Raw genomic sequence first — 15072 nt, 5'->3', positions numbered from 1 at the left:
TCCTCTATTTTAAATTCAAGTACTTTGTAGGTGCTATCAAAAACAATTATGTATGACAGTAATGCTTTATGTCTCACAGAATGGGATGGTTTTTTATATTCATAAGGCATTTTAAATTACAAAGAAAAAATAATTTGTGATTGTTTTTGGCTCTGGAGTGTTTCATCTCCCATCACAGGGCGTTAATTTGGACAGGATGCTAAAATATTTGCATAAAAAATGGCTTATGTAAATATTCAGCCAGATTCACTTCGAGGTGACTGTATTAGAGTAGGTAGTAAATTGTTTTCCAAGAGCCAGTAGGCACTAGAAGTTGATTAATTTATAATCAGTGGTAGTTTGCAGTCTCTAAAATTTCTGACAACTTCTTAAGGTCAGGTCACATTTGGATTTACTTGGTTTTTGAAGAAACTATTTAGGTTTTGAGATCAGATGGGAGTCATTTGACAAAAAGCACTTGGAGGAAGACTTAGGTTTGCTTCTAACTTCAGTATTTTTAGTGAAAAGGCCAGTGTTACTATACTGCTCTATTTGGAACCTGGCTTTGAAGGGGYTTAAATGTGTTTTTCTGTTTAACTGGGCAGCAAGCACCTGCACTGCAATCCCCAAGTCCTGTAGGGTTTTCTTTTGCTGCAGAACTGAAGTCAGGGTCCAAGACCCTGCACWGGAAAGACAGGACACTTTCTCTTTTTTCAGCTCAGATTCAGGAAATGTTTCTGAGCATGACCCAGCTTGCAGTGCCACCCATAACTTGTGGCTGCACAACACCAGGTTTATGGAGGAGGGTGGGGAAACTGAGCCCCAGCACCCAGCAAATGGTGCTCCTCACCTGCCAGTACTGAACTCCTGTTCCTCTCCCTAGGACAACTTGGTTTGGGGTTGGTGTGCAAAGATAGTTATCTTAGTGCCTGTCCAGAGGAAAATAAAAATCAAATCTTTTTGATGCCATATTGCTGAGCTTTTAAAATGAGTTTGCCACAAATCTTACAAGGAATGGTATCATAGTGCTGGCTTGAGGAAGAATGCTTGGGAGTGGGCACTAATATGCTGTGAAAACCATGTCCTTAATTCTGAGCAGGACCACATTACACCTTTTTTTCACCTGAGCATTTTATGTAAACAAGTTCATTTTTATTTATGTTCAGTGAGTAACTCCARGAAGAAAATCAAATGCAGGTGTTAAAAAGTAATTTGCAAAACAGCAGCTGAAGCCTCCACAATTAGTATCCTCCTCTATATCTTTCACTCTGTGGAGGGCATTGCCTGGGGAGKATAGGTTGTTGAGGAAACTCTCTTCATTTCAACCTGGAGATCTGATTTTTCCAAATTTGTTCTTCTTAAACCTTTTTTATTAGTAATGAGTTCATGAATGCTTTATACTTGCTGTCTGCAGATGGATCACATTTTTCAGTTGGGCTGTGTGGTCAACTTTGCCTGGTAAGGACTGAAGCAGCCTACTCTGCTTTCCCTTCCTGATGGACTGTAATTAAACCCTGGCTAATAAGGATGCACCCCCTGCAGCTATTKATCAGAATAGCTGATCAATCAGTAGGTGTCATTAGCTACAGGTTGAATTTGGTAAAGTACAGATATATTTGGAGAAGGCTGTTTCTTCTTCTTCCAGTATTGGGTGACTTTTTCATTTGAGCCATGGTGTTTTTCTTGCCGTGTCAGGCTGATGGCAGGAGAGTAATGCCATTGGTGGCTGTGGGTGTTTAATCACCTGCAGCTCTGATTAGGCTGGGGTGGCTGCCACAGAAGTTACCAGCTTGGCTGCATCTTTCCAGCTGGAAATAAGCTATGGAGAAACCCTTGAACCAGCACAGCTCACACTTTGTTTGTTCAGTTAAACCAAAATAGAAGCCATAGATGCCTCACATTGTTGTTAACCATATCAGCAATTACCCCAGAGTCAGGCGTCACAGGTAGGGGAATATCAAAGCAAGAAAGGAGTAAATATTACCATAAATTTTCTTTTCAGCAAGGAAATTAATGTACATACGCTTGCCATACTTGCCACTGCAACAATTCAAGCAGTGTTAATGATCAGAAGTATAGAATATAAAATAGAAGTTTATTGAGAACTTGAAAGGCTTTTATTATCCAAACAAATAGCTTTAAATTCTTCTTCTGTGTCCAGTTGCTTAAGGAAGAGGTATGGAGAGCTTCTATTTACCTCTTTGATGGAAAGCATTAAATATCTCCTAAATCAGAGGAGCTAACTTCAGGAGGAGGCTTGCCTGTGCAGGAGCTGCRGAAAACTTTTGCCAGGGGTTACGTGATTAAGGAGGCATTTTTCAGCTCTGAGTGAATCTGAGGTATTTTCATAACATTAGCATCTGTAGCACGTTGGTTGTGCAAGGAATTTATGACCAGCCCTTACTGCCTGCCCTACCACTCCCTGATCATATAGCCAGAAAGTCTCCCAGTTAGCTCTGAACCATGGGGGCTTGGGCTTTTGAACTGCTCACATATCTCAGAGAGTGCTTCGAGGAGAGCCAATTTTATAGCTTACCACGATTGCATCTTTAGACAAATGCATTGTGGGCAMAGAGCTATCATCTACGGCATCGAGTTTACAGCTTCCCTGTAGGGTGTAAACATGTGGCTGGTTGAAGAGTTTTAACCTCTCRAGCCCTCCAACAAATGTTAAATTGCTAACTATTCTTCCATGATGCTGCGATGTTGACTGAAATTTGACCCTGGTGCTTGCTGAAACGATTTTCAAAATCTGAGTGAGAAGGTTAAATAGTGCTGTCAAATTTCCAAATGTCTRTTGCAGAAATACTTTTGCTGAATATCTGTGGGTTGAGCTCTAAAATGCTTAAAGTAATCCTCTTTTTTTTTTTTCTTCATTATTACGTGATATTATCTAAAGCTTGGGGTTTAGTGCAGATAAAGAAATTAACTTGGGGTTTGCCTTTTTTCTGTGCCACCTAACCCTACCATTTATAGCTATTTTTCTCTTTTTTACTTGTTAAAGGAGGAGTTCAGTCAAATGGTGTTCCTTAAGTACAAACCAGAYCTCCACGTTTCTTTAATTTCTGTTCAAGATCATTGTAATTACTTTATTATTTTCACAGCTGTATCTGAGTAAGAAAAAAGTGCTGTAATTGGCAAGTTTTACAAGTTCACAATTCAATAACCTGATAYGGGAACTCTTCCACCTGCAGGAGCCTAATTAATTGCTGTAGGAGTTTCAGCAGTTAAGAGAGCTGGGTTTCAAATTATTTCTCTTTTGAGGTTCAGCCTTCAAACTAGAGAAACTCTGCAGTAACAAAAATAGATGGRACCTTCAGGCTGAGAGAGTCTGTTTGTTATTGGATGAGTGTTTGACTTCCAAGTGGATCTGTTAGGAGGGCTGTTGTTTACCCAACTYATTACTTACATTCATAAGCTCAAACCATTTTTATTTGAGCTTTTTTTGTAAAATCTAGGACATAATTTCCCGAATGCTCTTACTAGTTCTAGCTTTGTTTATTTTGGCCTTAGGTTGCATTAGATAATTAGTTTTTATTTAAGAGATGAGTCTTATGTTGCAAGAAACAGTGTTAAATTGTAGTAAGACTGAGTCTTTAAAGATGCCATACTCCAGCCGTAACTTTGAATTAATTTTGTTATTTTAAAGCAACATTTGTGCCTGTCTCTAAGKTTTATGGAAAGCTCAGAAGCTTACTTGATTTCTTTTTTTCTTGATTCCAGGGCTTTTTCCGCAGGAGTATCCAGAAGAACATGGTTTACACATGTCACAGAGATAAAAACTGTGTTATCAATAAAGTTACCAGAAATCGCTGCCAGTACTGCAGACTACAGAAGTGCTTTGAAGTGGGAATGTCCAAAGAATGTAAGTTGTCTCAGAAACAATTTATTGTTTGTCATATCCTACACATATGTGGTAGTCCTATTGGAAAAAATTATTATGCAATTATATGATTGAAACCAGTGTCTGCATTCCTATGGAGGGAAAGGAGTACGGATTTGGTACACAACTTTAGACCTGTACTTTACAAACTTCTGAGTCCTTAACTCTGCAGCCTATAAGCTGTGTGTTCGTACTGCCTGGGCCCTCTCTGAAAGATGAAACAAGCTGGCAAATGTTCTTCTCTAAACCTGCAAAGGCAGTAAACCTGATTATGCAGAAGTGCTGCTAAGCACACCAAAACCCCAGAGAATTTTCCTCTCCCTTCTTTTCTAAACATCTCTGGTTTGCCCTTTAAATTAACATTTTAAAATATTTATGCAGAAATATGGGATCTTCTCTTTTTCCAGTTTATTGATATCCTCATCAAGCCTGAAAATATAGCTAAAAAAGCCTTTTTCAAATCCCATGGGGTAATGCTTCTGAAACTTTCTYATTCTTGATTGGATTGATTGCAGTAACAAAAAAGTCTTTGGTGTAGTGATCTGTTTGATTGTTGAGGGTWGTTTTTACCTCTATCAGCAGTGTTCCTGGTGTCAGTAGGTCAATTCCAGTAATAAACKSTRCAGAAATTTGCAGTGTGTGTGTAASAGAGGAGGGARCCACCTCCAACACCAGTTATTAACTTTAATTCATCCGCAAGTTTCTTGGAGAGATTTTAAGACCAAAGGGAAAGAAAAATTGGGAATGATGACACATTTGTGTCTGAACTGTTGTTTAAGCCAGTCCTCATCTTCAGCATTTTACATCCCCGAACTGTGTAGGACATCCCAGTAGCGCCCTTCTCTGTACTTGGTCARGAGCTAAAGAGGTCCAAAAGTCACATTTGTGCTTCCTCATTGCATCCCATTTCTCTCTCTCACCTTCTCTGTCCTCTCTGAGAAAGAGTGTTGAGAACTGGAGAAAGAACCAGGTACATCCTTAGGACCATTGTGCTGTATTTCCAGCTTCTTTTCATGGAAATCTGAAATTGTGGTTAATAAAACATTTTTAGCTCTCAGGGGAGGAGGTCTTAGGATTTCTATTATTTCACTGTCCTTGGTGGGTTTTCTAGTGTTCTCATGTGCTTGAAGTGCACTTATCAATACTTAGGTGTAGATCTGCTGGAGTGGAGACCATGAAGAGAGTAAAGGGGAAGGTAGGCTGAATGCAAAGATGTAAGATTGAATGAGGTGGGTTTTATTGATATCTGTTTCACTGCACATGTATCTGTGCACATGAAGCTTTTTTTCTTTGATAAAAACAGTATGATGCACTTTGGAAGAGAAGGAAATTTTTCTCACCTGAGGGCTTGTTGGTCTTGAGTTCTTAAGGAGTTTATTGCTGACGTGAAATAGTAATCTTATTAAATGCTGTAACGTCACATTGGAGTAGGTTTTAGAAGYATTAGCAGTATTTCTAACATGTTAACCAAAGTTACTTTGGATAAACTATAAAGACTTACTCCCTTTTAGGTGATGGATTGTTTTCTCCCATAGGGTAGCTGGAGCCTTKCCAACAAGAATTAAGGTTTTGCTCTGCCTGTTTCCTGGGGTGAACTGAGTGAAATTGCCCTTTGGCAGCTGCCTTTATCTCGAACTACTACAGGCACCAAAGGGGGATAACAGGTTGGAGGGGGAACAGAGGATCCTGGGGAGAAGTGAGGGATGTCCTCTGGCTACATTTCTGTAGAAGGCATTTGCAAAGGAACAGAGAAATTACTTTAAATGTCATCAGTTTGAATGCAGTGTGTCTTGTCTTCTGGGTTTAAGAACTAAGTCTGAAGTGATTCTGTGTTATCCCTTCATAAACAGGAGCTTTTCATCTCTTAAGAGATTTGAAAAACTATTTTCTTATCTGGCCTTCTTTCTTACATATCTCTAGGTTTCAACTCAGTTTCTTTAGAAGTTTATGTAAACAAAGGCRCATCTGCCAGTTGGCTTTTTCTTACCAGAAAGAGGTTTTTATTTTTCCCCCAGTGCATTATTCACATTTTATTTTACTGTCTTCTTACAGTTCTGTTACCTTGTAACGTAAAAGCCCTGAACAAAGGATAGAAAAAAGTATCAGAAATCTCACAGGGAAACAAACCTACAATGCTCAGACCAGTCCCAAATGGGGAAAGTAATCACGGTGGCACCTGCAAATAGGAACCCCAAGGTCTGCTCCTAGGAGCTTAGGAGGAGTGGATGCTGATTTTCAGTATACAGAGTAATCTGTGCTTTAAAGCTACACTCCCGTGTTTGTGTTTATTTGTTCTGCGTTTACAGGGCATGCAGAARTACTTGCATATGCAGCTCCCTTTGAGCTTAATGAGCATTCCTCCAAACATCAGAGAAGACATGGGAACTGAGTGCATAGCCAGTGTGATAAGTAGRGGTTTAAGAATGGGGGTACAGTCTTTGAAAGAGAGGAGATACTGAGCATTTCTTGTRTGCTTTTATCTTGTTTCAGAGAATGAAGTGAGATGATGAAGGAATGCACCAAATTTGCATTTCTTTATAGGTTGTTTTGTTCGTGTAGGGGAAAAAAGCTATCTTCAACCCCATTTTACTCCCCTGATCTGATCAAGAGAGGTCAGTAACTACACTACCTCCAGGGCAGGAGTGGAGCTATTTGCCTTGTGATAATATCCTCAAGACCCACTGAAACTGGATCCCRCTAGTGTAGGGACTGTCTTTCATTGTGTTGTCCCTGTTGCAAAAAGTTTGTGCTCCAGATAGGCAAGACAAAGAGTGTGAGGGGAAAACACTTAGTGATGACTGCCTTATCATCCTACAACAGGACAAAACACAACTTGAAATAAAGCCCTGCTCTCTTTAATCAGATACTCTTCCCTCAGAAATGCCAGAGCTTTGTCCCCGAAACCTGAGCTGCAGCTCCCTGTTCAGGGCCTGGAGCCAGTCCCTCTGCCAGCACTGCATCAGGTTTGGGATTGCTATATGGCTGTCCCACGCCAGCTCATGTAGGAGTGCTTAGGGGAGTGTAGGTGCAGCTGAGACTCTGAACCCCACTCTAAACCATTTCTGTCCTTCACAGCCTCCCAGTCTGTTCATTTTTTTTAATTACCATGTAGAGACAAACGGTGATCGCACAGGATTCTTTTTTTTGCCACTGCTGAAGCGAGGAGGCTCCTAAGGCTGACAGTGGCTCATTATGTGATGGAGAGCCTTAGGAAACTAACCTTTGCCCTTCTATTACGTGCTCTGCCCGCYGCTGTTGCAGCCCATCCTCGGCGTGACCCCAGGTGTCACAAAGGCGCTCGCTGTTGCCTGGCTGCGGGMGCTCGGTGCTCAGGAGCTGCCGGGGGTCATGCGGCCGCCACTGCCTCCTGCGATTAAGGGAGCACGCAGGAAGCTGGGCAAAACTCTCCGATGAGAATGGACYCTTTCAGGCAGGATGCTGCAGCTTTGTGAGGTGGAGCCTGCCCATAAAGAGAACCTAAACTGGATRTTTTTATGGGGTATAAGGGGAAGGAAAATGGAGCTTCCTTCTGCCACAACTGCCCAGCTTAGCCCAGCAACTTTTCAACTTCCATCTTTTTCATAAAATGTGCAGACTGCAGGAACTGTCACTGTACTTGATGCACTTAGGGGTCCCCTTAGACATATCCCAGCCCACGTACCAGGGTGTGATACAGAGAACTCCTCTTTATACTGGCATAAACCTTGTCTGCAGTGAGCTCTAACGGAGCAAAATTATGTTTATAAAGGCACAGAATTGTTCCAGATTACTTCAGTGCACTGAAGCAATGTTCAGATTTGTAAATCTGCTTACAATTAACCTCTCTGGAGGGAGGAAAGGAGGAAGGGAGGGAATGCAGGGAAATTATCATGAAGAGGAGAGAATCCAGTTTCTGTGTGCTGTATTTGTTGGGATTTTTTTTTTTTAACTCGTACAGAAATGTCTTTTACTCTTTGCCACAGACTTGAGTCTTATAATATTWAAATGTTCATGCTTCTTGGAACATATGATTACATTCTGCTACYGAACAATAGAATGAACGGATTTGCTTATTTTCACTCTGGTAGAAATTGGCAAGCAGGAAACATTAACTTGAGGAACTCTAATGTTTATATTTTTTATTTCTCTTTAATTTTTTTCAGACTCCATAGTGCAGCATGGTTCCATCTGCAATGAGGGGCTAAGCAGAGGGCTAGTCTGCACTGAATTTGAACAGTTCATACAGATTCCACTGATGTAATTTTAAAGTGAATTAATTAGAATGCATGAAATCTTTATTTAGATGTTAGTCAGAACTGAACTGGAGTTATTTTATTMTTTTTAGCCAGCAGGAAGCACTGGATTTAGGAATTGTTTCTGCTTTGCTACAGGCTAGATTTTTAACTGGATGCCTAAATACCACACAGTGGCTGGGGGCTTTTTCAAAAATTCCAGAGTAGTTGCCTTGCCTGTTAACTTGCTTTCTCGAGAGGCAAAAGCTAAATATCAGAGTGGAAATCACAAACCCCTGAATTCTGTTCTGGGACTAATTCCTCCCTCTAAAMCCTACAAGCTGATTAGACTATCTTTCCTGTCTTGAGAGCTGAAAGTTATGTCTTTTCACAAGGGCTTGTATTGTAAGTGCTTTCAAAGAAAAGATGTAAGCTGTGAAAACACCAATTAAATTAAGAACTGAAGTATATAGATAATGGCAAAGCTGTGCCCAAGCCATAGAGATCACACTTTTTTTTTTATTTTGTTTTTTAAGAGTGGATTGTTTTGGAGACATTTTTCAGTTTGTCATCAGATAGGAAACCTTGTATTAATTTTTTTCAGGTTGAGAAACTGGGAAGTTTTAAAAGTTAATGCCAAACTCTAAATATCACCGATGGGGAGATTTTTTAAGATGAGAGCAAAGCCAATGGGGAAGAGTCTTCCTGCAACAAAAACCACAGTGCTSTAGTGTCAGCCTGTGTTCTGCCAGAGATAATGCACACTTTGTTATGCTGGGTGGCTGAARAAGATCTACATACAATTAAAATTCTCTTGTAGAGAACTGGGTTCTACTTGTTGTCCATTGTTTCCCATGGTTAAACAAACATCTCTTGCTTATCACATTTTTTTCTGTCTTTAAAGAAGCAAATCTGCTTTTCCTTTCTCCTTTTGCAGTCTGCCTCTTCTATGTTTTAGCCTTTACCCCTGATTTTGCATAGGTTTCACTTGCCAGCTTTAATGTTTAAAGGAGCAACTTAGATTGAATGTTATTATCCATAATTTACTCTATGTTMTGTGAAGATGGTTATGTAATAGCAGTAATTGCATCAACTCACCTAATGAGCTTTCCCTCCAGTGCCATGTACAGCAGATTAATAGCCCATGAATTCATTTGCAGCTCGTTGTGTTTCAGAAAAGTATTTCAGGCAGCAATTAATAAACTGCTAAAGAAAATAACATAAAAAATGATTTTTTTTTATTATGTTAACTCTCCAGCTGAACAATTTATTGGCACCTTTCATGATGCGGCTAAGTAAATTCTCTCCTAATTCCTCAAGCAAAGCGTGATTAGTGAACCCTGCTCAATTCAAGACTGTCTGGTAATTAGTCTGATCTTTATATCCTAAAATGTTAGGGCAAAGTAAGAATAGCATCCTGAGGTTCTCTTTTTCTTCTATTCCTTGCCTTTCAGGCATTATGCAAATAGCTGTAACTTTAAACTGCAACACGCTAGTGCTGCAGATTTTTTTTTTCCCTTCCTTGCATAGAAACCCCATAATTGTGTAAGCCAAGAATTGAAGACCTCGGCCAATAAACAACCCCTGGCACTGTTTCTATGCTGCTTGTTGTGGGCTGCAGTGTCCCATACCTCCCAAGTGGTGGGACAGAGCCCAAAGCAGGGACCTGAGAAGGGTCACGGGGTGCTGCTGCCCTGAGGAGGGTAAACCAGGGGTCAAATGCCACTGGAGAGGGAGATGCCAGGAGAAGGGCATGGAGAGGGAAGAGAGAACAGGGAAAGTCCTGTGTTTGGCAGTGTAAAAGGGGATGGGGTGACTGAACTAAGTGGGAGAAGAGTAGCAGTGAGATGCCAGGGCTGCAACCACCTTTGTACAGAAAGTGTCTGGGGAAAGGGGGAGACACTTTGTGTGTGGCCAAACTTGCCAGGCTGCTCTAGAATTACTATTGTCATGCTTTTTCTTTTGGTTGGTGTGTTTTGGGGTTTTTAAAACTGAATATCTTTATCAAGTTTTTCATGTTTCACATGATTTCTTTTTCAAAAGAAACAGTTACCTTCCTGCCTCTACCACCCCTACTCTCCCAATCCAAAAGAAGCACTCCGCTTGACTTTAAAAGTAGTAAAATATATATWTTTAAAATATTTTTGCTCATTTTGAGCTCTTGAGGACTGAGTAAGCATAAAGGGAATTCCTTCAATAAGCTCATACGGAGATTGATTACACATCCTCAGCTGGAAGTTACATTAAGACTTATTCACTAAGGTATAGCTACCGTGGTGAACTTTTCAACGCTCTCTGCTGTCTCTATGACAACACAGATCCTGGCAGAAGTTATCAGGGCTCRTGTGCTCTCTGCAGCCTTTGTCTGCATTCATCAATCCTAGTCCTCAATGACTGTAAATGTGTGTCTTTCTTACATTTTTGCTTAACAAGGTGTTTTATTAAATTTGCGACACTTCCAGAGTTATTATGTTAATCATTTGTACTGCAGTACCCAACCATGCTCTGGCAGACATGTGCTTTAGGAAAGGACTTTCTGAATGGGTCTCAGTCTTGTTCTGTGGAAGATATTCAGCTGACTGGCACAGAGTCCTTGTACAAGTAACTTTTCTTTCATTACAGGTGAAACTTGAGATAACTAGAGCCAGGCAAAAGGGTAATGCACACASAGTCTAATTTCTGCTTAGACCTGCAGCATGCTCCAGAGAAGTGCTTGCTACCGTTCACTGCTCTAGCAAAGTCCTCAGATCTTATTGAACCCATCCTTATTTTAAGGTAGCACATGTTGTCAGGGCCCATGGTGTGTCTGTTGGTGCTTGAAGCTCAGGTTTCTGTGGCAGTCCTTCTGTGTGCCACCTTCTGTGGAGATTCCTTTCTGGAGATTGGGCTCTTCCTTGAGAACAGTTGGCATTAACACAGATTTAACTTTTAATCTTTTTCATTTTATATCTTTGRGGTGTTTTAGGGATTGCCAGATACTTTCTTCTGTCAGTTTCTCACTAAAAGGCATTTTGGGCAGATATCTCTTACAAAATCACTTCTCAGCATATATCTCATTCTTTCCCTGGCCTTTGTCTTTATTTCTCATCCCCCACTTCAGTTTATAGCATTATTCCAAATTGTACATGTAGAGAYGCTGGCTCTGTGCATTTATGTTGCAATTGCTGGTTGCCTTTGCCTCATCTTGAGTTTAGTATCCCAGCTGCTTTCATGGCAAGGAAAACCCTGGGTTATCCTTTCTGCTTTGTCCTGTGCCGGGCAATGCTGCTGTAAGAGCAGATGGGAAATCTGGAGGTAGCCAGTCCCTATCCAGTCCCTGCACTCCTAAGAGCGATGCTGAGGCCACATTTGCTTTGTCATGCGGACATAACTGCAGAGACCCCAATCCCATGACCTCAAAAGCTTTGTTTCAGAGCTTCCATTCTTCCTTTATGCACTCAGTTCACTGCTTCGTATTCCTCATTCGGATCATTTTCTTGTTCATGGATGCGGGGCATCTTTGCATCTCTCTTTCTAATTGTGCCATGTGGCTTCTGCTTTTTATACTGGCACCTTGTGGTTTCCCTGCTGACTTTTTTCGCCCTTTGAATGCGCTTTTTAATTTTTTTTTTTATTTTATTTTTAATTTTGGGATATTGAATCCAAAGGATGGAGAAATGTCAATGAGATAAATATCAGTCTGGGAACGAGCAAATTGCCAGTGTCCTGGGCCKTGAAGCTAAACATGGCTTATTTGGTTGTCAGGCCAACCTGAAAATGTTATCTACAGTAGCCAGGGTTCATGAGAAATGCAGTAAATTGTTCCCAAGAGTTCTAGGAAGTCTGAACTGCAGCAACCCGAATGTTCCTGAAGGACTCTCTGTCCGAGGAGAGGCTTTTTTGGTCCTTCCCCTTAGAAGGAACAAATGTGAAAATGCATACGTCTTCCTGATGGTTTGTATGTGCAAACTTTTCTTTTTCTGGTGATGRTTTTGCACGGGGTAGGTGCCTCTGCAAAAGGCAGAGAAGCAAAGCTCACGCCAGCTTCTGCAGAGAGCAGCTTCTGTGCTGATGGTGTGGAAGATGGAAAGCAGGCTCGGAAACCAGTAAGCTCTCAAAGACGGTTTAGGAAGATCTCTCCATAAGTAGATGAGGCCATGGATTTCCCTCTGCTGCTGTCAGGCTCTCACAGCTCGCTTTCATCCTCTGGATGAATTGTTAGAGYAGGGGGAGTTTTCCATTGCTGTGCCTGCGATAAGCCGGCTGACACGTTGCAGCTCCTCCTGCTGGGATGCTGGCCCTAGGACTGTGCTCTAAAAATAGCCTCGATTTGTTTTTAGTTTGACTTTGTATCACATGCTCATTTTAAAATACATCGGAACAGTTAATCTCCAGTTCTTCAACGCTCATGTGGAAAGTGTAAAGGATTTTTTAAAGTAGATGGTGTACAAGCAGTAGAAATAACACCCTTTCTATCCAAACTTAAAAAGCACTCAGCTGCCAATTCTATAAAAGGAAAAAGAGAGATCATAAGGCGTTAGAATTTTTAATGTCCTCTAGCCCAAAATGAACAGAAATTGTTTTGTCCCATCTTATTTTACTCCAGTACTTGTTTGCATGCTTGCCTGTTTCTGAAAGCTCTTRAATGTTGAAATCTAGGTCTCATGAAAAGTCTGTCAATCAGACAACAGCTCTGAAACCTGACTTCTACAAGTTGTAGCTTAAAGCCCTACAGGCGGTGCCGGTGGCTGATCGGCATTTAATGAGCTRTGGGATCATTTCTCAGTGCCGTGCATCCATAACCAGTTGCTTGTTGTTGATATAAACAGATTTGGTAAGTAAATGTAAGGAAATTGTCTGACTTTGGAGACATTTACCTGAATTTCAGAGTWAAAGCTAAATGGAATTCTTCCTTTCCCCTGGCAAAAAGTGCAACAGAAAGCAAACATGCTTTTAGTTGGATTACAGGCATGGTTAGTCATCTGACAGACAGTTTTAATGGAGTCAGAAAGACATGCTGGGGAAACATGCTGACCTACTTTTCTTTCTTCCTTTCTTTCTTTCTTTTTGCAAACTTCGAAGCAAGTGAAATGTTAATTTTAAAACTSTCTGTAAAGTTAGACTTTGGTGAAGGAGCTAAATTTGTAATTTAATTTATTTATACTTTTGCTTAGGGCATGATAAATTGTTTTGGTAACTGAATTGCATCAGGTTGCTTTTGTTTCTCTTAGGAAATTGGGTTACATCTGAGAAATCCATGTTCTTCCCCCTTTCCAGGACAAAGCAATCAGCTTCAAGTTAATAAATGATTTAAGTCCAATCCTCTGAGGAAGGACTTTACAAACCATTGAAAATGACAAACTTACAAAGTGCATTACATTTGTATCATTTTCAACGCATTATATTTTTAAACATTTGTTGTCTTTAAACTTGTGGGAAGGAGGATTACTGGCAGATCAGTGTTGTGCATTTTGCATTTTAGCTTTTTTTTTTCCCATGTCAAGGAGGTCGATGCTCTATCATCAGTATTTTCTTGGAGGCAGAATTTGATGTATTTGAACCTGGGAAACTTTATACTATAAAACTTGAGAGCTTGGGGRAAAAAAAAAAAAMCACCTTAAATTAAATAGGAAAACTTAGCAGTGAGGATGGATTAAACATCGCAAAGATACAAAATTGGATGATACTGGATGATAAATTGTTTTAGAAATGCTGTAGACCACCTCACTCCTTCAGCAGTGGGCACACACACAATTTATCAGATGGCTGAGGGGTGCCAGCTCCCTGGCAGGGAGCTGGGCTTTATTCCCTTGGCAGGTGGTTTTGGTGAAGACATCACTGCGTGGTTGAAGGAGCGGGAGAGGACGTCATTCCTTGACACACCAGTCAATCCAGGGACACTGTTTTTACCTGCTCTGTCTCCTCCTGTTTCCATCATTAACAGATTTTCTGCTGTCAGTCAGCACTGGTGCAATGGGTGCTGCTGCAAATCCTTTGCTTCTTCCCATCTCTCCTTGTTTTTAACTTCCAACTAGCTGATTACAGTTTGCATYATGGAAATAGTAATCCGATGTAAGAGAGGCAGAAAAATTGGAAATTGCCAGGAAGTCCTGGAGTTTGAGAAGTTTTATATTTCAAAGAATCCACAAGTTACGTATGTTCTTATGAAACACAGTGATTTTATATACTCTGTATGTCTGGGGAATGTTCCAGTGGCAAAGATTGAGTTGTAGTTTTTATAGTTTTTAAAATTGAGTGTAAGAGGTTGGCTAATACATGCCATTTTCCATATCTAAAGAAGGCTGATAGTGCACAGCCCAGGTATTAGCCACTTTGTAACCTGGAGACACCAGTAGAGGAGGCATCAGCCCAGGAGACAAATCAGCAGCAAGTGAATGTCCTTTGGTGTTGAATTGCTGCCCCTCACTTGTTCAGAATCCCTCACTGCACCGTAGCTGTGTGAGCTGCTGCTTAATGCAAGGACTATGTCCTACTTTTCTTGCCATAGAACTTCTTCCAGGTGATCTGTGCCATGGTATGTTTTGATTCTAGTGGAGACACAACAGGGGAAAGATGCTCAAAAAGTGTCACATCTGAAGTTTCATCAAGGTGGGTTTTTTTCTGATACAGAAAAGCTATTGATGCTRCAAGATGAAGCGTTAGATTTAGGGGAGCTTCAGCTGCTCTCTGCCAGTTCCGGTCTGCCTCTGTTGGGCAGGGAGCAAGCTGGGGCTCTTGTGTTTCCAGTTAGCTGTCTTGTGAAGATTGGTGAAGAAGTTTAGAGCTCAGGATGTGCTTGGCCTTGCAGCCCACATTGTGCTGTGCTGCACCATCTGGTTATCCCATTGAACAGCTCCAGGATCAAACCTGCATGATCCAGATCTATGGAACAAGTGACTGTTAGTTAATGAGAGCCTTTTGACAGCACTTTTGTACAAGAAAGATGTTTGATTTACCCCTTTCAGTTATTTGGAAGAGAAGCTCAGTGCATAATTCCACACCCCCCCCCCCCCCCCCCCC

The 15072-nt window shown here is 40.9% G+C and overlaps 1 protein-coding gene across 4 annotated transcripts in view; it reads left to right on the top strand.

Annotated features, from left to right (window-relative positions):
- Positions 1–15072, top strand: part of RARB (retinoic acid receptor beta) — a 191004-nt gene that overhangs the window by 141702 nt on the left and 34230 nt on the right. For 3 of the 4 annotated variants that reach the window (XM_057384694.1, XM_057384693.1, XM_057384695.1), the window contains one exon: positions 3703–3844. In XM_057384694.1, the coding sequence (XP_057240677.1) occupies positions 3703–3844 (142 nt within the window). Of the gene's footprint in view, positions 1–3275; positions 3309–3702; positions 3845–15072 lie in introns of those variants that run through there. The other variant, XM_057384696.1, reaches the window with a different exon arrangement.

This window comes from Malurus melanocephalus, unplaced genomic scaffold, assembly GCF_030028575.1.
Source record: "Malurus melanocephalus ecotype Western Australia unplaced genomic scaffold, MMel_1.1 scaffold_734, whole genome shotgun sequence".
NCBI classification, from domain to species: domain Eukaryota; kingdom Metazoa; phylum Chordata; class Aves; order Passeriformes; family Maluridae; genus Malurus; species Malurus melanocephalus.
The sequence above is the reverse complement of the archived record's forward strand: the minus strand, read 5'-3'. Positions and strand labels throughout refer to the sequence as shown.